The sequence below is a fragment of the Chaetodon auriga genome, chromosome 1 (assembly GCF_051107435.1).
Source record: "Chaetodon auriga isolate fChaAug3 chromosome 1, fChaAug3.hap1, whole genome shotgun sequence".
NCBI lineage: Eukaryota > Metazoa > Chordata > Actinopteri > Chaetodontiformes > Chaetodontidae > Chaetodon > Chaetodon auriga.
Genome location: NC_135074.1, coordinates 28,292,360 through 28,318,502, shown reverse-complemented (window position 1 = coordinate 28,318,502; position 26,143 = coordinate 28,292,360). Strand labels below are relative to the sequence as shown.

At 40.1% G+C, this 26,143-nt stretch overlaps 1 protein-coding gene across 1 annotated transcript in view; it reads left to right on the top strand.

Moving 5' to 3' along the window:
* Positions 1-26,143, top strand: part of luzp2 (leucine zipper protein 2) — a 137,621-nt gene that overhangs the window by 73,414 nt on the left and 38,064 nt on the right. Inside the window, exons 3-5 of the mRNA XM_076733460.1 lie at positions 2,686-2,756; positions 6,229-6,310; positions 11,355-11,417. Coding sequence (XP_076589575.1) covers positions 2,686-2,756; positions 6,229-6,310; positions 11,355-11,417 — 216 coding nt within the window. The remainder of the gene's footprint in view (positions 1-2,685; positions 2,757-6,228; positions 6,311-11,354; positions 11,418-26,143) is intronic.

Here is a 26,143-nt window from a genome sequence, read left to right as displayed (position 1 = left end):
TATACATTCAGATATTTTAATCATTTAGTATTTTTCGGTCGCATTTGTGTTTGCAGCAACGATCCTGCAAAACATGCCTCCCTCATGGACATTTAGACCCTGGGTGCCAGATGCCCTGCGTTTTCTGTGCAGCGCTCCCAAAGCTGCACTCAGAGTGATGATTTCCTCTTTGCAGGGTGTTGATGTTTTTAGGCTTCGGGCAACTTTTGTGGGCCAATACAATAGTCGGAAAATCAATAATCAAGCAATTGATATGCACACTTTTCCCGCGTTTGTGTGTGTTTACGATGATGTCCCATGTGTCTGGAAAAAGCTCACGTAGTCTGGCTATCACCGTCCCCGGGGCAGGCTTTGATGTCTATTCACTCCAGGCTAGCTAGGTTGGCATCTATCTTCGCCCTAGGCCCCGCGCCAGCACACTGGTCAGGGCAGAGGTTGGGCTGGATTTGGAATAGTGTGCTGTGGAATAAATCTATTCTTCAGGGGGAAAAACATCATCTACATAAAAATCATCAACTTTTAAAAGAGAATCAACTCAACAGGGAGATGCACTTAGTATTTCTGGAAAGATTTGATGGAGCAAGTGTTTATAGTTTTAACGAGTTGCCCATAGGTGGAGGTCAGCAACCCTCATAATTAAGCTTCGTGTGATGGGGAATTTATTCTTGGCAGCGGCTCCCAAGTGAGATCTTGTGAAGCAGTCTGTACAAGAATAGGAGTTCTTTTGCCCTGCGCCTAACTATGGCAACAAACCGGATTGTACTTTGAAAAATAACCCCATGTGACATTTGCATGTAAGTCAAAAGTAGCTGTTTAGTTGTTTAAATTCAGTGTCATAATCACATAGCCTGAGGGGAGTGAGCGCATATAAAGGATTATAGACCCATCACTCACAAGCGTCTCACTGATCTCATGCAGCAGCTCCTTGGATACTTCTTTTCTCCTCAGTGAAAACAATAGTATAATAATAGCTCGGTGATGTTTTTGAAGGACAGTCACTGATGTCATCCAGTGACCATATTGTTCATTTAGTTTTGACATAAGTGCAGGACGTGTAAAATATCACCATATTCACTTTAAGATGTTCATATAACGACAGAACCCTCTGTGCTGCCTTTTATAATGCGTAACACTGGGCCAAGTTTGGTGTGAAATTAAATGGGCTGCTTTATGGCACCGAGTGATGGAGGTAGAATGCAGAGTAAAAAAAAAATGTCCAGTATCTCAAAACTGTACTCAAGACTTCTTTACACCACCTCTTGTTTTTCGATTCATGAATGTATTTCATGTCTTTCATGTTGAACTTCTTTTGAGCGCCTGAACCCACGAGGAAGAGCAGATTCTCAAGAAACTGTCATTTAATCAAAACACTAAAATCATGTAACAAGCAAGAAAAAAAACAACCAAAAAAGGACAAAAATAAAAGCCTGTGTGCTGATTAGTGTGATGGATTACACATTTCAACCGCGCTTGAGTTTGATGCCACTGTAATGAATGGAGGCTCACAGCTCTCTGGTGGCTTATTGAATGCACGTCTCTATCTACAGATCTATAGTCTGCTTTGGAAAATGGCCAGAAGGTGTATTTGATGATTTCTGGCAAACTTTAAACAGGATGTGCATCCAAACTGTAAAAATTTTGCGACACTAAGCTCGTTTTCAGATGACATAACAAGGCTTGTAAAAATGTGTGGCCTGAGCTTTTATCTTGCTTTTTTTGTGGACAATGATGCAGCGGGGAGTATAAAAGTGGCCATTTGAGTCGAGGCCCAGTGACAGATGATACAAATCATTGAATATCACCAGAGCAAGAATGCAGGAACTGATGTAATTGTGCCTCTAATATACAATTCTAAGCTGCCTTATTCTTGTAAATGCACAGTTTTAGCTGAACATTCGCTTGTCTGAAGTGAATATACATTCTTTATTGTCAAAATCTGTGGTGGCCTCCTTCCACTGCTCGGACTCGTCAATATAAATGTGCTTGAAGTGAAGGGAGTTACTGGGGAGGAAGAGAAACATCTCCTCTGTGACAGGAGGAAACAGGGTTTATGGAAATGTTGTGTTAATTGCATCTGATATTACCTTAAAGCACAATTTAAATAGATGCTATCCCTCCCTTGGAGTCCACATTTTCTTAGAAATATGGAAATTCCTGTTCAGCTCATAAGAAATAAAAAAAATATCTTGGAGGGCTTGTTGGGCAATCAGAGACCTGACTAATCCATAATTACCCATCAGGCAGATGCTTAGGCACCGGCAGAACCCGATCTGTGCACCTGCCCGAACCCTCGTTAGGGTTTTTCAAAGACACTGATCACCAGATTGTTATAGGCTATATAATTCTTTGGGGCAACAACAAATTTACATCTGCTGCATCAGTTTAAAATATCCACCTCAATTATTTTGTGTTTTTTTGACAGTTCATTACAGTATTCTACATTTAGTTCCACGCCTCGCAGAGCTAACGCCGAAGCTTTCGACTGTAGCTTGAAGCGACTTGCAACCTTGAAAACCTGGGTACATTTTGAAACATTTACTATGCAGTTCAAGGAGAGCGGATGCGTATGTTTGCTTTCCCCTGTCTGTTGTGAGTGCTTTGAAATAATTCTCATGTTGGAGTTTGTCATGTAAAATGCAAAACCATGTCTTTCCTGAAATAACAGCGTCCTCTGTTCTCTTTTAGTCACTGAAAAATGATGACTCAGTGGCCAAGAAGGATGTGCAGAGGATTCTGGAACTCAGCCACAAACAGAGGTAAAGGCGTCATGAATGACTTAAACATTTACCAACAGTAGGGCAGCAATTAATAATAACCATCAGTAATGGCTGATGAATTAGTCACATCTGAGGCATGTGATGTTTTCTCAACATCACCATTAATTAAAGTGTTATGTAAGCATTACATTATAATTAATACATATTAAAGCCTGTGAAAGTTATTTTGGGCACCTCTGGATCCTGAAGTCCCATCCATTTGTCCCATATAACTCAGAGACGGAGCTCTTCTCCAGCTTGGATGGGCATGAAACTCTCCCGGTTAAATCATCAGTACAAAAGATTAACAACTGTGTCTCGGACATGTCTGGCTCTTTGATAAAAAGGCAAAGGTAAAAGCCTGAATACATAAAAACTTGGGGGTAGATGTTAACTACCACTTCCAATGTGCATTTCTTCAAGAAACATCCAATCACGGAGCTTAAAATTTTGTTACATGCACTGCAAACAGCTGGAAGCTAAAGATTAGAGTGCTGAGAATACTGACAATACAATCTGCTCCTTAAATCAGAGTTAGTTTTGGAGGAATTCAGCCACTTTGGCACCGTGTTGTATTCACCAACTCAACAACAAAGACTTGAATTTGTGCCTCTGACTGTCTTTTTCACTATAGCAACAGCAAAGCTCATGGGTGCTATAATATTTTGAGCAATCCGCCACACAAAAGCACGCATGAAGTTAAAATACAACGCTAATTCTAAACTATTGAGACGCTACCCAATCATGATACCATCACCTGTTACCCATGAACCTGTTTACCTGAGGAATGATCCAAACAGGTGTTTTTGGAGCATTCCACATCTTCCCCAGTCTTTAGTTACTCCTGTCCCAACTTGTTTGAAACATGTTGCTTCTTAAAATTCAGAATAAACTGACGTTCACTAAAATCAAAAAGCTGATGAAGTCAGACATTAAATATATTGTCGTTGTGCTGTGGTCTGATCAGATTTGATTGAAATGATTTTGACATTTTGACTCAAATGTTGCTACACCCTGATTGGCGAATACATGCAAGTGACATCACCTCTATCCAATGGAGTCCCGCCCACTTCATACCAGTGAGAAGAGCACAGAGAAAGACAGAAAAACAGAAAGCTCCGATGTGAAATAACTGAAACTGCCGTACCTTTGGCAGAAAAGTCTGCTCATACTGGAGATCTCATTATTTACAGCGAGAAGCTGATGGAGAAAATAAGCTTTCAGGGCCTTTAAATAATGGCTCATTCACTATTATTGATGCTGGTTGTTCTTTGGTGTTGCCCAGCTTGCTTATACAAGGCAGTGTACAGTGAATCAGGTGGATAATACATCCAATCATGAAACCTTCCTGTATATATCAGAAGATAATGCGCCTGTCTCCTTTTTGTGAAAGAGCATGTCAAGCATCTCTGATTTAGTACTTTATCTTTTTGCAAGCCAGCTGGAAAAGTGTTTACACAAAATGCTTTACCAGTTAGGATTGTCTGATTAACGTTGTGTGTAATGAGACTTTTAATGATTAGGAGTCATTTGTGGCCTTCATGCTCTCTGAAATGTCAGCCTGATTGAAGTCCAGCCTCTTGTGTGCAGTGTCCTGATAGCCAATCAATAGCCTATCACCGGGCCACGGCAGCTCTCACATGTCATCAAGCTAAAAACCATAAAGCAGCAGCGGGCCTCCATATTGCCTAGCTAGCGTTTGTGAGCTGCAATTTTTCCAAAGTGTTATTAATCCGCCTTTGCAGTTCCATGTCTGCCAAGTGTGATTACCAGACGGCTCCATCATGGCGGATGCAGACAGGTGATTCATTGCAAGTCGTTTATTTTTGACAACTCTTAACAGCAATTTGATTGCTTTCTGAAAAATAATTTTGCCACAAACTGTAAAGCAACAAAAATGTTTACCAACAGAGCAGGCCCCACAGTAAAAATGCAACATTTTATGGCGTCGAAATGGTAAAAATTTATTCAGCTGTGATTTAACCTGCTGACAACCGACTGTACTCACCAGTCTGTGCTTTCAAGGTACGTCAGTGTCACATTTACTGTGCTCCTTTCTGTCGGTTTGGGCAGTTTTGACCCTGTTTGTACAAAATGTTTCCAAGTCTTGGATGCAGGAGCTGTTAATATAAATGAAGTGCCAAAGCAGTGGTGGTTGGCTGATCGCTGTGAGGAAAAATGTTTGCTAGGCTGAACTTATGCCAAGAGACAAAATCACTGGCAAATAAAATATAAGAGTATATGGCCGTGGAGCAGCGCGATGCTTTCCACACAATCATCGAGCTTTGCCTGACTGCACCACTGGCCGGTTTGGACCGCGTCATATATTTTTAAACTTACAGCCATGCTTGGAGACTGTAAATAGACCGTTACCTCTAATTTAACTGAGGTGCCTTGTGATGTGATTTCTACAAGCGTTTTTGAAACCAGTGACCCACATCACTTGCCCATTTGATTCATAATTCAGTGTGCACTGCTGTTATCTGTGCACAGGAGCATCAAACGCCACTGAAATACCCATTGCATTTTAATGCATTAACATTTATTTTAAACACATATTCAACACAGCACCGGTCTTCATACAGCATGCATAAAACCAGTGTGGAGAGTTCCAAATGGTCGTAGGCTACTACATAATATAACATAATGAATACTACACACTGTGTTTTTATGCATTTCATTAAAATCTAGTACCTTTATGATATTTGTCTTGGTGTGTGTGTCTTTGGGATTACAGCTAATCATCTAAAGAAAAAACAGGCTTCAGCTGAACCTTTAGATTCTAACAGGAAACATAAAAGATTAATAAACAAATGAAAAATTGTTCTTGAGCTTGATGTAAAATAAAAGCAAAAAATGTGAGAAAAACTTTACATTTAAATGTGTGAATGTGGAACCAAGGTTTGAATTAAAGAAAAGTTATTTACTGCACAAACATTCAACAAATACCTCCTCATCACCCCTCATTGCTTTGCCAATAAGGTGTTAAAGTTTAAAATTTGATGTTGAAAGACAAAATATGTGGCCTGATTCTTGAACCTGAAATCACAGTGTTTTACTAAACATGTTCATTTCCAGACTGCTTTGCATAATTACAAATTTCACTCATGCAAAGATCTTTGTGATTAGATCAACTTTTACGCTTAAGCGCATCTAAATCTAATCCGCTTTCTTTTTGTACACTCCAAACATTTATCAACATGTGTCTGGCTGCTTGGAAACAGCAAGAACGTGATTAAATCTGATATAACAGATGACAAAACATGTAAACCGCCATTTTCTTCTTTCTTCAACAGAAGCTAACCTGAGATAAAACAGTGAAAACAGCTTTGAGCAAATAATTTTCTGTGCAAAATGGCCCTCAACAGTGGTATATTTAAGAAAGCCATTCTGCGGCCGAGTCGTGCAGGCCGCTGAGAGTGTGACGAGGATGTGCTAACGGAGTGTTTCTCACTTTCCTCTCTCCTGACAGGGAGGAGATGAAGTCCCTCCAGGCGGCCTTGCAGAAGCAGCTGGATGAGGCAAATGAGAGAGCGGAGAAGCAGCAGGCCACGGTAAGACAGAGCTGACCTGACCATCAGCATCCGGCCTCCTCTAACCAGCCCTGTCACCTGTCACACAGGCCCCTCAGTGATCCACGCTCATTACCCAGCAGCCAGCTCTCTCGCCTCCTCGCTTCACCACTTAATTGAAACTCTCAGAAATAGTGAGAGAAAGCTTTGTGTCCTTCCTCCAACCCCAACCCAATAATTAATAAGAGCAGACAAAGGCATTATAACCTAAGACTGTGTACTTATCTCTCCATCTATCTATCCACCTCTCCATCTACAGCTTCCAGCTTTCCATCCATGCTGCCCAACGTGCTGTCACTTTGCTTCTAGTCATTCCACAGTATCTCAAACACCAATGGCAAATTAAATTCAGTTAATCACTGGGTCTATATAATCTAGGAATAGAGTGAAAACCGCCATTTCCCAAAGCCCAAGGTGAGGTGTTGAAATTGCTTTTTTTTTGGTCCAAAACTCAAAGATATGAAGTTCATTATCATAGAAGATCAAGAAAAGCAACGAATCATCACATTTAAGGAGCTGGAACAAGTGAGTGTTTGGCATTGATGACTAATACGATGAATGAGAAAGGACCATTTAATTATCAATATAGTGTGATTAGTTTTCTGTTGAGCAGCAAATCAATTAATCAACTAATCATTTCAGCTCCACTCATTTCTAATGAAGTGATTTGTACAACTAAAGCGTTTGTTTCACAAACAAATCTTAAATAATTACATGTGCCGATGACACTTATTTGGAGTTAAACATGTATATGCTGGGGCCCTTCTCCAGCACTAGCCTTAGTACATATAACCTGTAACCACACCTACACACTGACTAGCCATGTGCAGGATTATCATGCCTGCCTGAATGACTGTCTGCATTACTCCATAAAGAATCTCCAACTCTCTCCAAGTCAGGACTAGCTAGTGACCAAAAAGGCTAAACAACCAAACTGAGGGATCCATAATAGCTTTAGCTGCTACTAGCCAACAAAGCTAACTATGCCGATATTTCTCAAATGCAATTAAATGTTCGTAACTACTTGCATTTCACTTTCAGATGTCAGAAAAATAAGTATTGATGCTCTACTAACTTCTTCAGCAACATACGCTTAAGCTGTAAGCTACATCTCCTCTAGCATTGATACACAAGAGTGCAGTGCATGCATATGTGCTGCTGCCCCCCCCACCCCACCCCAACCTTGAATGTGTATGACTTGCTCAAGAGAAACAAGAACACAATACAAGCAGAAACTCACTTAAAGAACACTGTCGCTAGTCCCTGGAGGTGTTGTGTTATTGAAATTGTTATGGCTGTGTTATTCCTGTGCTCTATCTCACTGTATTGTCCCACATTTGTATCCTCACACTATTCAGACAGACCAGTTCTTGTTATGCCACCAAACTCCTTATCAACTAATCAGCATGAAGCCTGTCTGGCTACACTGACGGCTACACTAGTCCTCGAATTCTTCTGGGTTTTTCTAATGTTCCAAAGAAAAGCCTGTCCATTAATAGTCCCAGCTTTTTATGCACAGTCATGAGGTTTAATGTGCACCGTGATCAACACTGAAATCATCTGCACTCTGGGAGATAAACAATGGCACAGGAACATTTCAAGTGTATTCTCACCATTTTCCTAAGACCAGCGGCAAATCCCAGTTGCTTTGAGTTTGAGTTTGACATTTATGTTCTGTCAAATGGTATTTATCACCCCCGCAGAGATTCAAGTTTTAAAAGAACACCTCTGCAGCATGCAAATGCCACAGACGTTCAACAGAACCATGAGATACTGTATCTGGTTTGGAGTCCTGGTCTCTGCATAAAATGCACTGGGAACACAGAGCCTCCACAAACCAGAGAATTCACATTCAGAATATTAGAAGCACCTTGCTTAAAAAACTGAATTTCTCTGAATGTGCGTTTGGTCATTTCTGCACATCAGCCGTAATAAATACATTCAGTTTTGCAAGCAAGGCACCTCTGACTTCCTGGCTTTGGATCTTGCACTGAAAACACAGAGAATATACATGTAGCATAACTTCATCTCTGCAACTTATGACTGATTACCATTTAATGAGATAAATATTTTTTCTGATAAAATCTTTAAACCTGTTATTTGACATCGTCATTATGCTGGCGTTCTCCAATCAACAGTCCAGTACTTCAACTAAATGACCTTCAAAACTACTGATATTCTCACCAGCTTCAGCTGTGCTTCGTGTTTAGCTGGAGCTTAGTCCCTGTGAGCATGTTAGCATGCTAATCCTGTTAGCATTAAGATAAAAGCTACTGCTGTGCCTATGGAAGGCCTCACAGAACCACTAACATGGTTATAGACTAGTTTTGTGGTTTGATGAATGTCTTTAATAATTAATCAATTATTAAAACTGCTCCAGATACATTTTCTGCTGACTGACTATTCAGTTAACACTCCATGATTCACATTTCAGGCAAAGTTATCTCTGCATCCATGATTCACTCAGTCCAGCTCAATAGTTCAACGCCTAGCTCTCATGCTAAAAATCCACAAACAGCTGATTTTTGTATCTTAAACATAGATTAAATAAAGAAAACTACAGTTTCATGCAGCACACTGACCTTGTATGTAGGAGCTGTTGTTACTCCTTTTAACTAAAAAACTAAATGCAGCATCAGGATGTTTTTTTGTTTTTTTTTTTAACCATTCCCGGGGGCTGTGGCAGTGACTGAAAGGCTCCAAAATGAACCTTGATGTTATCATGCCCTGCTTGGGGATGTGAGTCAACTGGTGAGGCTTAGTTTACAGTTCCCTGGGGTGTATACCTGGTATGAGGTCACCAGCCCCATGAATCATTGCCTCTTTGTCCTCCAGATTATCTTGATGACCTCTCTCAAGGACACACAATGCTTAAAAACCACCCTTTCAGAATGAAAAACAGACAGAAAGATGAAACCTTGACCTATCTCTCTCTCACTCTCTCTCACCCCCCAACACACACAGAATTCATTCTTTTACATATACTGTAGCCCGTGGCAGCAGTTTGCCATCTGCAGCTGGTGTTTGAACCTCTGTCTGTCTGCTAAACACAAGCCACAGGCCTGCACCAGCAAGACATGCTGAGCTCATGATAAAAGGCTTGTGATAAACAAAGATATCATTCTGACATGATAAGCATATGGGCTATTAAATCAGGCACACAGTGGAAAATAGGCAGTCGCTCACTGCAGGAATCGATGCCTCAGCGCGTCACGTGTGCCGCAATCACAGTCTCAGATGGAACATTTCTGAGCACTTCATGTTAGACTAACTGTAAGAGAAATATAATGTGTGACAGAGGTTTTTTATCAGAGTTAAACAGTCTTTAAACCTTGATGGGTGGCCAGTTCAAAAGTGAAAAACTGTGTTTCATTACAGCAAGGGGGGGGCTCTGTCAGTTTATAAGGAACGGTGCTCATTTATGGTAGCAGCCTCAATGGAAACTTACTACCACTGCTCATACCGGTTAAATTAAAGACACTAAATCAAATGCTAGCACTGTTTTTGCTACTTGCACTGGCATAATGACAAGCATTCAGTACACTTAATGCTAATGCACAGAGGCTCCTTTATTTTTCCTTTTTAACCGATGAAATTAATCAGCAAACGAAAACACAATTCCTCAGAAATCGAGTTGAAATACAACCCCAATTCTAAAAAGTCAGAACGCTGTGTAAAACATAAAATAAATGCAGAATGCAATCATTTACAAACAAACTGTGTTTACTGACAAAGTGTTCCTGAGCTCATGCAGTAATCTCCTTTATCCAATCATGTGTTCACAAAGTGGTGAACCTCGCTCCATCCTCGCTTGTGAGCGACTGAGCCTTTCCATGATGCCCCTTTCATACCCGAGCATGATACTATCACCTGTTACCAATGAACCTGTTTACCTGTGGAATGATCCAAACAGGTGTTTTTGGAGCATTCCACATCTTTCCCAGTCTTTAGTTGTTTGAAACATGTTGCTGCACCAAATTCAGAATAAGCAGATATTTACAAAAATCAACTAAGCTGATTATTCAGTTAGTTGAGTACACGTCAAACGCATCCCACCTTTTTTTGGAATGGGACAATCCTCAGGGACAGTGACAGTGCCTGAACATGACCTTTGATGTTATCATGCCCACTTTGGGGATGCGAGTCAACTTGTCTGGTCTAGTTCACAGTTCCCCAAGGTGCTCTGCTAAAAGTGAGAAGAACGTGACTTTGAATTACCCAAAAAGAGGACTTTCTTTGCTTCTGCAAACATTTGCTTCTGCACAACTTTTACTTACAGCAGTACCCTTGGGGTACAACCTGGGCACTGTTCTATGTCAATGCAAACTGTAAATAAAGATGAGTAAACCTGGTTAAAGGATTCATGAAAATACCAAAACCAACAATGATGATACTACTAACGTGTCATGTGTATCCAAAGCCTGATACTGACTTTTGCTCTGCGCCATAAACAAACAAACCACCCATCAATGAGCCACACTGGGCGACATGTTCCTGCATTCCAATGAATGCGAGCGCTGCAGTTTATGTTGAGTCCATCACACACCGTCCTGCCGCTGTAAAAAGCTAATAGACCACCAAATGTGTACTAATCCACGGCTGAAACTCGCCCTACAAAAAACACACTGTTTAGTCCTGTTTGAGTAATGATGTCTATAAACTACAAGCCCCACCTATTTTTAAAGATTTATGTGTTGGGTGAGTGCCACAGACGTGCCGGGGAGGTCGGACGGTGTCCACAGACGGACTGAGGCAGTGTTGGTTTTGGCATTTTCATGGGATTTGTTAACAATAACAAAATATGTAACATTTTTATTTCAGTACTGGACTACAGGAAGCCAGATGCTCCTTTATGTTAATTGCCATAATTGCCTTAATTCAACGCATTTAATTTCACATACATTACTTAAATGGGCGAACTCGACGTCCATAACCTTCATTAAATATGTTCACTGGATTGGAAATAAACATAATGAAGCAGGGCATTCAGTATGATCATCTCTCCTTTTGTCCTTTCTGTCTTCAGATCAAATTTCTTAAAGTGGAGATGGAGAAAAAGACGAAAATCATCAAGGATTTACAGCAAGAGGTGAGTCATCACGTTTCACTTCGGGATGGTTTCAACATAATTAAGTCCCAGTTAGTTTCTTCCAGAGGTACAGTATATGTAACCGTAAAGGAAGAATTTATTTTGATTTACTGATCAGGAACCCACTTCCCCTGCCTTGTCTGCTTCCATTTCATTTAATGATTTTCTGTTTGCCAAATGCCTTCTGACAATCTCCAGGGACTGGGGGGAACTGGTTGCTTTCAATCAAAGGTGGACATACGCTGGCATGAATATGTCTATTTTACAGAGTACTTTGTAAACACTGGAGCGAGTCTTTGATCATGACTGTCATGGCTTGTGTTGGTTGAGAAATTGGTCTCTCTTCCCCTGCGATGGATTTCTCTCTGCACGATTGTTGAACATGAGTGCAAACTAGTTTGTCTAAAAAGAATTTTTTTTCTCTTTGATTCTGAGGGGCTGACACCAAAATCTGACATTTACCGCTGATGCCTCAGATAACAGGAGAAAAAAAAATCTGCTGGCAAATACCATTGTAGCTGTGCTGAAAATATGTGACACCACATTATCCACCGTTTGGCTTGTTATCTGTAAGGATAAAAAAAAAAAATAAAAAAAAAACACCAGCAAAACACATCAAAACAACATGGGCCCATTAATGCAACATAGCTGCATCGGCAGCAGCTGCCTTTAAAGATGTTTCGACATTTTCCGTTTCTATTGTTATGCTTGGTTTGTCTGACAGCTATGAAGCAAGAAAGTAATGTCAGAATGAAACTTGTGCAGACCAGTACTGTGACAAATGAAATGAAACCATGCGGCACCGGCCACTGAATTGATTTTACTGAATATTAAAGATGTGGAGGACTCTCTTAACGCTGTGTAAACATGCTCCCGAATGACATGAGATTTCCATTGAGGTTTTTATTCATTTTGTTTCATCTTGACTGCACGCTTTGTATTTATTGTGGGGATAAGCTTTTGTGATTTACTGGACATCTGGAACCTTGATAACATGAAAAAAACAATAAGCCATAAAGCAGCTTTTTGTTTATAACATAAAGTTTATGAATGATGTCAAAGTTCATGTGATACCTTGTGTATTGTCAAAAATGAATAGCAATTATTATGACTGCAGTGCCCGATAATAGCACACTAATGTCACAGCACTGTAGCGCCGTGTTTTTCTGGGACATACAGACGGGGGCATTTTAATTACATCACAAGATCATGTGAAATGATGATGAAGAGAGAAAATTGTCACACCACATTGCACACTGCTGCACGGAGAAAACTGATTTTTGCCAGATGTTCAAATTAATTTGAGACCAATTTTGACTAAATTCTGCTTTGGTAACACAATCAAGCGCTTGAAATGAAGAACCAAACAATGACATAATGACATCAATTTACTCTGATCAAACTGTTTAGAGAAGTACCTGCCAGAATGCAGGTGCTGTGGCTTTTTCCGAAATGTAGGTAAACATCACAGTAGATCACAAATGATACAGCAGAAAGGATGCTGTGCCGAGTTTCTATCCAAGGTGATAAAATTGAAGGACAATTTGAAGTCATACATGCAGATAATAACACACTTTAGCATGACGTTGTCCTGGGTTGTTTAGATCTTGAGGCACTGTGACACTTGTGTCATCACAGTAACATTTTTGGACCATGTGTCACTATTTTCTCTGCATTTTCACACCACTGTGTGGAGGGCACTGCCTTTCAAAGGTACTTTGGAAATTTAGTAGCACTATGGAGCAATTTTGTAAGTGGATCCCTGTTTTGACTGTCTTGTGCATGTGGGTGACATGAAGGAGTTTTCTCCTCTCATCAGCATATTCACATGTCACAGCAGGCTTTTGTTCTGGCAGAGTAGGAAAATGCAGTGTTACCTCTCTCCCGCTGCACTTGCCACAGCTTTAATTCACTTCAAATGATTTCACATTTGAAAGCGGAGAGCTGAGAAGCTGGCTGGAGCTTGAGGTCCAGCTCTCAGAGGTACTATGAAGGCCAAATCACACAGACACTTGCACTTGCTATCACTGAGTTTCATTTTCATGTTTTTCTTCGTCTCTATGAATTATTCCAGACAAACAGAGCAATTTTACTTTAACTGATACAAGCAGCTCCACAGCAAGAACACGGCTCTCCATGTGGTCTTGTGAGAGAGCAGCTTGTTGGGCATTCAAACTCCGCTGAAGAGCGTTAACTTCATCCAAGCACATTTGTCCTTGGAGCTCACCCAGTTTAGCATGTTTGTAGCTGTGATTAGCCTTTTCCATCACTGTGAGCTCGTCACAAACTAACTTAAACACACAGGCTTGCCTTTTGCTTCAACAAAAAAAATAATCGTTTGACCATTTCACTTTGGAAGCGCGACACCCTGCAGCTTGGCAGCCCCCATGATGCATTAACTCGATCAGCCGCTTCTATGTGCAATGTTCCATCAAAGGCAGGGAAGAAGAAGAGTGTTAGCCTGCAAACATGGATGTAAACAGTACATGTTTGCCTTTGCGAATGTTTTGTGATGAAGAAAAAGCATTCAGCACATTAATTAGACCTCAATGATTTGCACAGTGTGTTTTGGTGAGTAAAACTGACTGTCAGCAGAACTTGTTTGTTTACATGAAAACTCGCCTTTAAATATGTATGTTGCTGTGTAGAGCTAAAAAGCACTTGGTCATCACACACAGTTTTAGAAATCAGGCTGATGGGGTTCTGTGATTTCATTTTTTTAAATCACACAGTGGCTCCTCTGCCAAACGTACTTGTTAGTGCCTTATCATGACACCCCTGGGCGTCACTGATATGAAGAAATAGGTATGAGATCTTACAAAACCCTTTTTCATGAATACATTTAAGAAGTAATATCTCAGGTAGCCGTTAACTTTAAACGAATGTCTGAATGTATTGAATTTGTTCTCGTATGCTTCACTCTGTAGGAGGTAATCAGAGGTAAATGTAGAAACACTTCCATAATCAATCAAGTGATTTTCACAGTGGGAGGCTGCACATGTTGGCAATACTGTGAGGCTAAACGGTTTAACTGACTAAATGACCCATAAAGGAGGCCATGATTTGACTTTGTAATGAACAATTAGGGATTCCTTTACTCTTAAACAACATCTTGATTTGGAGTAGACACTGACAAGGAGGCATGAAAATGATCTTTGCGCTAATGTTTGTCAGTGCAGTTGAGTTTTCTGCTAAACCTCATTACCATAAGCCAATCCTCGATGTACACGCTAATCTTGCCAAAACAAAGAGCTGGCAAATAACGGTGCCAGCAATTTGACCTGACTTACAGAAAGCTGAACTGTAATTGAAGAGACGGAGAATTGCCATGTAAATGCATGTGCCACCAGCTGAAGCAGCACTGAGGTTAGTTACTGAGATTTTCTCTGCAAGTGGGAGGACAAGACAAAGAGCAGGAGCACAAACAGAAAGCACCTTTTAAGAACCTTTGCTCCCCTACCGTGAGAGCTTCATTGTTGACATTTTGAGGTTTGCCTCTTTCTCTGCCAGATCTACATATCTTGGAAAAAAGGCCTCTCTAGGTTTGAGGGCCTTTAAAATCGCATACACAAGGGGTCATTTGTGTTCAATAGAAGTCTGGGAACTTCTCTGACATCTGTGACGCTCTGACATTTAAGTCGTGGCTACACGCTGGGAATCATGAGAAACATTTCCCTGCATCTATTACACTTGAGTGTGACTTACAGAAAATTTCTTGAGTGCAAAAAATCTGAAGCCAAAAGCATTTAAGCATCATTTTAATACCCCCATTTCCAGTTTTTTTTTTTTTTCAGTCTTATTCTCATTCTCATTATTAAATGTCATGACACGTGTGTGTGTGTGTGTGTGTGTGTGTGTGTTTACATATATATATTTACATATATATATCCCCTGTATTGTGCAATACCATTATTCAGAACTAAGATTCTGTGGTCATGTACAGTGTATTTAAATTCCTGATAGAGCTGAAATGAACGCGTGTAAAGATAACTGTATCCTTTGTTTACACCAGCATTCGTTTTTAAAATTTTGTTTTTATGTTGCACATCACTGTGGTGTCAGCAGGGAAGCTTTACGGCCACAATTCACTGTGAAGTCATTATCAATGATTTGCTTTCAGGGCTTTTTATGAGTATTTTGAGGGGGAATGATTTACAGACTTACTTGGATCCTGCTGGGATTCATCAGGTTCTCACAGAGCATTGTAATAGACAGCTTTGCCACACACTCAGCTCCTTGCTGATGCTGATGGGGTTTTTTTTTTGTCTAAAATGGCTTCCCATCATTGTCTTCTTCTTTCATGTCTTCTTGATGTAATTTCACCGGCTAAACGGCAGGAAAAAAAAATCCTGCATCAGGGCATTTACTGGATCTCTCTGTGATACTTTTACCGGAAAAAAGTGACAGGAAACTGAAGTAGACAGAAAATGGAAACCGCATCATTATGTGTGCTGAACGGACAAAGACAAAGCAGATGAAACCACTGACGTTAATGGAGGCTTAATATTATAGTGGCAAGTTATGCAGTTCTTTTTTGTTTTGTGTTACTAGAATTACCACTGATTGAGGAGATAGTTACTTGTTCATGACCATCAGAAAGTGATAAAATGCAAACATTAAAAAGATGTGATGCTTAATTTCAAACACAGATATGCCTGTTCAGTGAAGTCCAGTCCGCTTTATTGTTTTTTAAAGTACCTCAAACAGTAACAAAGCACAGATGCACAGATCTGAATTCAGTGAATATCTTCTGAATATCTCCTGACGGTTTGCTAGCTGTTCTGTGTGTGTGTGCTAAAAAACACAGTCCCTGCTCTGTAAATGGAGGTAAAGTGGCTCAGACCGAGCCACACAACATATTTCAGCGAGCCACCAACAGGTGGCGTTTGTGCTCGTGAACAGGATAAGAAAAGGGGGAGGGGAGGCGGGGGAGTGAGAGGGACGGTAACTCTAGCATGCTAACTTTTAATCGCATTGTGAAGAAGGAGAGATGGCAACATCAACTATTAATCAAATCTTTCTCCAGAATGACTGGACAGTAATGCCTGCATGTCTGTCTTGTTATTACCTGTTTTTAATTATTTCTCCACACAGCACGCCAAGCTGCATGGCATTATTGCCTTCACCAATAAATAGCCTCATCGCTCCTCCACAAGTATATTACTCAACAACTGAATAGCCTCTGCATTAACACAAAGAGGCCATCAAGACTCTATCAGAACTAATTTCACACATATGATCACTGTCATGCACAAAGAGCAAATGTGTACCGACAAAAATGGAGGATTAAATCAAATGGGGTGAGACAGGTGATGGCGTGCGATGTCACTTTTTACACTGAACAGACAGGTGATGAACAGCCTGATCGATTGCACTCTCATATCCGAGACAGCAGGCCCGTCTTGTTACAAGAGAGCCACGGTGGACTTGACGTCCAGCAAGAGTGACTGTGTTTTGTGAATGAAAACGGTCTAGCTAGATGGCAATGACAGATTAAAGTGCTGTAAAATGTTATGAGCGTATACAATTATCTACTAGAAGATGAACTGATGTCTGAAATGCAAAAGATGAAACACTGTCTTCACCATTTTAAGCAAGATTAGTGTATTATTTCTGTTCTGTACAGTTTTAGAAGTGTAAAAAGAAAAGGAGCAGCAATAAGTTTGGGCACCCCAAATATTTGAGCTCTCAGATAACTTTTACCAGGGTCTAAGACCTTAATTGGCTTCTTAGGTCTATGGCTTGATCACAATCATCGTTAGGAAAGGGCAAGCAATGCAAATTTCATAGCTTTACAGATACTATGACTCCTCAGACCTTGTCCCAACAATCAGCAGCCACGGGCTCCTCTCAGCAGCTCTGAAAATTAAAGTAATTGATGCCCAAAAAGCAGAAGTCTATAAGAAGGCAGCAAAAGGTTTTCAGGTAGTCGTTTCCTCAGTTCATGATATAATTAAGAAATGTCAATTAACATGAACTGTGGAGGTCAAGCTGAGGTCTGGAAAATGAACCAATCAAACCTCTGTTGGACTGCAAAAGACCTTCAGGAAGATTTATCAGACTGTGGAGCGGTGGTTCACTGTTCTAGTCTACCTTTCCTGCGTCCTCGCCAGATAATTCAGAGTCTGAAGTTTGCAAAGGAACATCGAAACAAGCCTGATGCATTTTGGAAACAAGCCCTTTGAACTGATGTAGTTAAAAGAGAATTTTTGGCTGCAAAGCAAAGGTATGTTTGAAGAAAAAGGGTGTAGAATTTCATGAAAAGAACACCTCTCCAACTGTTAAGCACGGGGGTGGATCGATTACGCTTTGGGTTTGTGTTGCAGCCAGTGGCACCAGGAACATTTCACTGCTAGAGGGAAGAATGGATTCAAATAAATACCAATAAATTTTGGAAACAAACATCACACTATCTGTAAAAAGCTGAAGATGAAAAGAAGATGGCTTCCACAACAGCATAATGATCGTGAATGCACATCAAAATCCTCAGTGGGCTACATCAAGAGGTGCAAACTGACCCATGGCCATGGCCCTCGCAGACCTGAACATCATTGAAAATCTGTGGATCGACGGCCGAAGAATCTCACAGAACTAGAAGCTTTATGCAGGAAGAATGAGCAAAAATCCACCAAACATAAACTGAAGGACTCTTAGCTATAAAAAGCCTTTACGAACTGTCGTACTTGCCAAAGGGGTTGTTACTAAGTACTGACCATGCAGGGAGCCCCAACTTTTACTTCCATTTTTGTTATTTGAAAACAGTAAAAGATGAAAAAAAGATTAAATCTACTTTGAATTATTAAAGCTGTTAGTAATCTAATAATCCCAAGATTTACCTTGTGACCCGCTGGTAAGAATTCTGGCAACATGACTAAATTATGTGCAGTGTGTTCCAGGTCTGATTTTTCTTTCCCATATGTCAGTAAATTAAGTTTTTTCACACCTAGAGTTGATAATTACAAACTTGAAAAATGTCATTATGTTTTCCCCCAAAGCATGTGTTAACAAATCTGTGCAGCTCAAACTGATGCAGACGTGTGCTTTGTGGTCTGAATACTAAAAGGAAAACACAGAAAATGACTGTGAACTGAGCATGACCTCTAAAACAAACTGTATGATGTGTTTGCAAATTTAATGATCATTATATTCTTCCACCATGAGCCGGATAAAGTGAAGGTAGCATCAGTTTGACATGTTGTCTCTTGTTCACCCTTTAGGCCAGCTAACAGTCAAACATTTTTCCAGGCATATACGTAGGCATACAGGTGATGTGCTATGCAAAGCACTGAAGTTACACAAAACATCAAATAACAGCTAAAAATCTCATGGCAGTCCAGAACTGAGGTGGTTTGGGCATTTCATTTAGATGCAAATAAAATCAGAACCACAAATCCATGTGTCTTTGGTTGCCTTGGCAATATGCAAACATGGCAGTGTAAAGTAGAAAAAAGAAATCTCACAGCCATGTATATACAGTATGTTTGAGCCAGGTGAAGTGAAAACACAGCAGAGGACCTTCATATAGTTCAATCTACATGAAAAGTTTCACCGCCCATTGGCTGTCAGTCACATATCAGCGACAACACATCGAGCATTCAAACCAGGAAATAAAGACAGAAGGTTACATCGATGCAATCAACTGCAATTTATGGCATTGCTAAGAGCTGATTGCAGCACAAGCCAACACAATCAACACCTATTTAGTTTACAGTTTCCTGTGAATTTTTTTGTGGGTTTTTTTTTTTTTTTTTTTTTTTAGATAAGTAAAAGAGTAATGAATGAGGCTCTGATCAGGAGAATGTATGTATGTATTCCCAGTTGCCCTTCCAGTGTCAGACCTATTTCTAAGCGTTTCTCTTTCACAAAATCTTTTTGTATTTCTCCCACTTCTCATTCAGTGGGCATACACTTTCATTTTATGGCATCATGCTCATTTCACACAATTTCCAGTACCAAAAGGGATCCCTCCACACACACAGCATTGATTCTCCCCCCACTGAGATCACGAGGAAACCCTGAAAGGTTTTCAGTGAATCCTTGTTTTTGACAAAGAAAACACACACACTTCATTTCATTGGGCAGCTTGGCGTTCGATCGAATGAGGCTCGGGGTGAGCCGGAGGGTTAACAGATTGTGAATCTGTCTCCTCTTCTTAATCAGTGTTAAAAATGTATTTGGAGTAAATAAATACACATTATAATTGCTAATTTCTATCAACCAACCAGCAGCTCCTTCCTTAAAAACAGCTGCTAATACTGGTCTTGCTGTTGAGCAGGATAAAGAGGAAATGGTTTTGTTGGAATCATGGAAGCATTATTCATTGTGCGCTGCATTAAATAAATGAGTCTTGAGTTTTATGCTCAAATACTGAGTCAGTGTCTGCTTCCCTGACATTGACAGGAAGCTTGTTCCAAATGGAGAAACCCTGCATCTGTCTCCTGCAGAGCTGCATAAGAACAGAGCCGAAATCAAGTCAGGAAGGAAAACAACAAAAAAAACATACATATATGAAGCTTATTAAACTGAGGGAAAGTATTTCTCAGGTGAGTCGTGGTCTTATTTCGATGTAAGTGATCAGCTGATCACAAATGGTACCACTGTAGTAGCCAAGATGTTTTGGGTTAAGCCAGAATCCAAAGTCTGAGTGTTTTCTTTGCTCCTTAATGCAGCCAGTTTGATTCAGGTTTGTCTCTGCAAGTTTCAGGAGTAGTTCTGCAGTGACAGGGTTTAAAGTGAAAGTCTATGGGATTTAGATGCCATGAGCAGTATGGATAATACCTGCAGCGGATTAGAAACAGAGTGTTTTTGTGATGTGGGTTAGGCTGCAAACATCAATCTCAGAGGCTGCTGTGCTGAGACGTTTCTGGCATTGTTGCTGGTTGATTCATAATCAGCAGCGCTGCTTATGCAAGAGATGACGTCAGCGTGGGTAACTTCGTGAACAATTCCCCATTCAATTTTGTTGTGCTGTGTTTTTTTTCTTTTTAAATTAGAACTGATAACCCAGAGCTACAGAATTGGCAAATATAGTAAAGCCTTATTAAATCCCTGTGTGAGACCTAAACACAGGGTCCTCCATGAACAGTGAGTTTGTACATGAACGCAGTGAGCAAATCTAACATTGTGAAACGAAAAAAGGCTATTTAGGGAATATTCAAATCTTGAGGTGCGGTAATTCTACCATAGCTTGTCTGTAATAAAATCTGGAGTGGCAGGTAGACCTGAAAGCAGACTGTGTTGGTTCATTGTCTCATACTAAGAGGAGGGCGTGTTTCTTCTGGGAGCCAGAGGGCGGCTTCTATTAAATCTGCGTTTCCTCCCAACGTTGCTGTAATATGCAAAAAAGACAAATTTCAGTTACCGTCTGTGATATAGCCAATACAGCAATCTTCTTTTATTTACAGCTAATATGTCTCACTTAAGAATCCCCATGTATGATTCTTCTAACCTGGGATTGTCCAATTAGTTTGAAACCGTAACCTATTTTCTAACAATATAAGAAACGAGTCTCTGATCTGTTGTCGCACAGCTGAGGGGTGCTATGTTTTATCAAGAATTGTTATGTCCAACGTATCTCCACATTTAGCAGCTTCATATGTGACAATGAGGAGGAAACAAACTCCTTTTTCTGTTCCCGTCTATGGCAGTAGCAGTGAACATTAATTGTCACAGCCTTACATATCCTAAAGCCTACAGAGACAGAGTTCTTCGATGAAAGATAGTGCCACTCCTTTTCTGTGCAGCTGTACAATTCACATTAAGACTGCCGGAACTAAAAATAAATGCAGCTGTACCCTGATCACAGCAACTTTGAGGTTTTTGATTAGCTGGGCAATGGATACCTAGTGAGGACTAAAATTGGGCCAGATTTGGTTGATAGACTAATTCTTTTAGACATCTAGACAGATGTGGGCCACCCAGGTCACATGACTCGACATGACACTGATAAACACTGCTAAAAAAAACTCGACTTTGACTTCAAGAATTAAGACTTGGCTGGACTGAGACCAGCAGAGGCCAATGCACGAGGCAGCTACCATGGAGGGAGCTAGTCCAAAAATCCAAAAAACGTTGGTTTTAAGGATTATGTTTTTGATGACGGTATAAGAAGAGAACAGCAGTATGCAAAGTCTGCAGATCAAAAACCAATGATTCATCGCTACAGAACCTACAAAGAAAGGGATGTGAATGTGTCTTTTTAGCTAACCTATTGGCTGGTCAGACATTAGCTAGAAAGCTAACATTAAGATTGCGACAAAATGTCAACTGTCAGTAAGATTTATAGGGTGTAATCGTGCCTCAACAGTTTTCTTTTATGTTGGAAATAAACCTCAACCTTTCATGACAAAGAATTGTGGACACTGTATGACTTGGCTTGTCGCTTGCTTCACCTGAGCAGTGGTGACTGTTTGACTTTTAGCAGACATTAACTACAGACAGTAACTAGAGGCTTGAATACATGTGATTCACTCCCACTTCTGCGACTAAGTTACATTTAATATAGTCAACTGATTATATATCTGTGTAAAGTAGGTCCTAAGTACGTGTTGAAATATAGCCATTAGAATGCTGCTGAAATGAGAAATGACTGTCACGCGCAGCCTAGACCTCTACAGACCCACACTTTGAAATTCAGTCCAGCTCTAACCTCAGCATCTTTGACCAGCAATTCAGCAGTTCAGTGCTTGCTGAGATGTGTAGTCAGATGTCCTTATTTACACAGCAGGAAGTCTGACTGAGCCACTATGTTGCTTTACAGCGTGATTTAGCGAGGGCTTTGATGATCCAGACTTACATAGACTGTTATACTGCATTTTACAAGCCATCAGAAAACTCTGAATTATATCGACTCTCAGCTCCACAGTCACAATCAGCCACAAAGTCCCCTCCCTGCCCCCCCATCAAGGAGATACTTCTCTCTGAGCTTTGCGCCAACTTGAAGTGAAAAATCATACTTCCTCATTTGCAGTGTGTGGGATGTCTGTCTGGGTAACTCAGCCACCTGCTGGCAACTCCCTACATTTATGCATAAGTCTTAGAATTTGTTCTAGAAGTGGGATTAAATTTGTGTCACTCCACATTGTTTTGCACTTAATACTAGATTTTCACTCTGTGTGGTTTCATGGATAGTGGTGCTGAACTCAAATGATAGAAACTTGTTGGAGAGAGGTAAAGACAGGCCGCATGTGTTCAGAAGGCTGCTGTCATGCTGTCACTTAGCAGTGTTGCTTTATTCCTCACAGCCTGCCATGGATATTGATTTCTTGCCCTCAGCTTCCAGACAAGTGACCAGTTTTCTGTGGTATTCAGCTGTGACACTATAAAGTGGATGGTCTATTTTTTTTACAGAAATACATCCAAGTGCTTCAAGACTGATGAAGGCTGCAACTGCAGACATTTCTTTGAGATGCTCAGAAAATAACATTTTATGTTTTTTTTATTTATTGTAGCCAGAGGTTGTTTTAACAAACTCTGTGGGTACACAGGACATTCAATTTCAAAATGTCAGTGTCAAGACATCAGAGAATAGTTGGAGACCAGAAAAATGGAGCCTTATTTCAGAAAAACAAAGAGTTTCTTGGAAAGCATTACAAGTATTATTCCTAAATCATTATTCTGATGGCAAAGTTTATCTAAGAAGGTCCTGTAATTGGATTGTATATGTATGTATGTATAATTTATTTTTAATCCACTCTGTCTGACTGAAAAAATGATTCTTCTGATGATAATCCCATATAAATACATACATAATTAAGAGTGTAATCTTACTTTTAAGAAGCTCTACTCCTGCTGAATCCGACATTAAAGGAGAAGAAAGAGTCAAACTCTGCAAAAAAGCACAATTGCAAAAGATAAAGAGGCGTTCAAGCACGCAGATTGTGTGACGTCGCACACCTATTCTAACCCACATGCTTATGGAGGGAATGTTATCTTACCAAATTGAGAAGCTGCCTGATAAGTGTGGATGTAACATAGAAATGCTTACTTTCCTGAGTAATTCAAGCGTAATTCAGTAATGGCTCTTCTCCCGTCAGTATTTTTCACCACAGAATAAGTTCAGTTTCCAATCTGCTTTGAGTAAAAGTTTTAGCTGAATGTGACTTTTCACAACTTTGTAAATGATAAAACTGGCAGATAATCATCGCAGTGTTTTGTTTGCACTCTCTAGTGTACTCAGGCTGAAGCCCCAATCGGACCAGATTAATATTCCAGGGAGATATGGGTGATAAAATATTAGCCACGCTCCTTTCTAGCAAGATTGATCTAATCCTTTGCAAACCCACCATGTCTGTAATGTATAAAGTAAATTACCTGAGAAGACAGAGGTCGTCTAATAATATGACCTTGTTTTTTTCCACTTTCTTCCTCTCTTGGACAATTGTTAGAGCTCCATGAAAACTGTTAGTAGGTTTGGTAGCATGCTGTAAATTCAGGAGGCCTGTCTTCCTGGTCAGCTTTGAATTTGCTTACTTTACAACCAAATCTACACATTTGTGCTACTATTAATAATTTGATAGAAACAGACATTTAGGCAGCAAAGACCACTTTCAGACATATTATCACCTGAATCTGGAGCTCCTTTAAAGCCGTGACAGTGGACTAAAACAGTGGAGTTGCAGACCAGAGAGCTAAACACTGAGTTGAAAATTGGTCTCATAGAGTTGTTTTCTGTCGTACCAGTTCTAAAAGCCCACAGCACGATATCCTTAGCACCAAACAGCAGACCGAGTTACTGTTGCCAGTTGCTGTTGACCTTGATCATGGATTTCCTCCATGTTCCAGTTCTCAATGAAATGCAGTATAATTAACATGGTGAGTACAGCTGCAGATATTGTTGTCATATCTCCTGGAAACAACAGTTAGTGCCTCGCTGCTTAGTACATTAAATTAGCTTACTTTTCATGTGATGCACTCTGACATCATTGTAAGCAAACATATTGGACTGTTATTCAGTGTTCAGAAAGTACTGCACCCTCTTACTGTACAATATGCACTTTATAATCCACGGGAGAAAGGCCATTATAAAGCACAGTTAACGTCGCAGCGCCAGATGTTGCAGTTCTTCATCCAATTTTTCTTTTAATGGAACAAACTGAACAGAAAGTTGCTGGTGGTATCAGGACACGTTATTTTTAACACCATGGAGCATAATTAGTGCTCTCATCCACAGATTACTGATTGTTAGAATAGTTTTAAACAGCTGTACAAATGCTCAAATCAATAAATCAGTTGTTCCTAAATGTCCTAAATGGCTCCAAATGCTGATTTGTAATTGGGCCTTTTTTCAGGCAACATAGGGGCACAGGCCCCTTCATAATTAGCCTCATACTGGACAAAATTCATCATACAGCAACACAGGAAGTGTGGTGAACTGAATGCTCAGCTTTGACCACGGTGTGTGTCATGTCTTTTAGCAACAGTTAGCGTCTGGGATTTTTAACCATTTATCTTGATTTAGTAGATGCTTTGTCTCATCGGGAGCAGTTTATCATTCAGTGGCTTGAGGGTAATTCAGCCAAACTATCACTTCAGACTTAACCATTGTGTAATCATGGCCGGGTATTTTAGGAATAATCATCGTCATTGTCATCAGAGTCGTCTCATATCAGTATTCTTTTTGTTAACTTTTTCTTACTGCATCTCTGAAACCTTAGTGGGAGAAATTCAAGATGTTGTAATTGAGGCTGACTGAGAGCAACTGTGAACATAACGTCCAGTGGGCACAGAATAACCATCATCACTTCAGACTATTAGAGCTCTTTGTTCCACCTCAACACTTCAATTCAGAGAGCGGATAGCAATGTTTTGGGCTTGTCGTCTATATCAAGGTTTGAATGATTCAATTTGAAGAAATATCAGTTCGTCTATGCATTCTTCATATTTTACAGTTGCAGTGCTTCAATTAATCTCTCAGATAATTCACTGTCAGCATTCGAGGCTTCACTGTCATCATTTCCATCTGATTTATCAGATTGTTCTGCCGTTTTTGATTCAGCTTGAACAAATACAAGGATGACAATGAATTAAATGACCAGAAATAATTAGTGTTCAGGTGGGTGGGTTAGTGCACAGACAGGCTGCAGCTCTATTATTATGCTGATAGTAATTCAGGCTGCTTCACATGGAATATTTCAACTCTTCTTTGAAATGCCAAGCCTTCCCAATTCCCCCGCGAGGATCAATAGAGTTCATCTTATCTCTTTTCTTCTAATAGCCTGAAGCCTTGTCAAGCATCTTACACAACTACTCAAGAGCTATTTGATGAGGAATGGGAGAGGCAATATCTATAAAGAAACACTGAACTGACGCATGTGGTCGGGTCAGATGAGGATGTGGACAATATTTCCAACTAATCAAAATCGCATGTATGATGTGAAGACAGTGGTGCGTCTGCAGTGACAATAAGTACATATAAAAAGTTCTTAAAAAGACTGATAAACTTCTCTCACTTACTCTATTCATGCTTTATGCTTAAGCATAAAGTGCATGCTGTTACAGTCAATAAAGTTCAGCCTACGGCAGTGGCAGAGGAGGTATTCAGATCTTTTAAGTAAAAAATAAAAAGCAATACTGCAGTATAAAAATTACAAGCAAAAGTCCAGCATTAGTGTGGCACCAAAGGAAATCATGTGAGTATTACTGGCTAACAGTATATTAAGTAATAAAAGTAAAAGAACTCATAATTAAAATTGACCCCTGTAGATTATATTTATTATTGGATTATT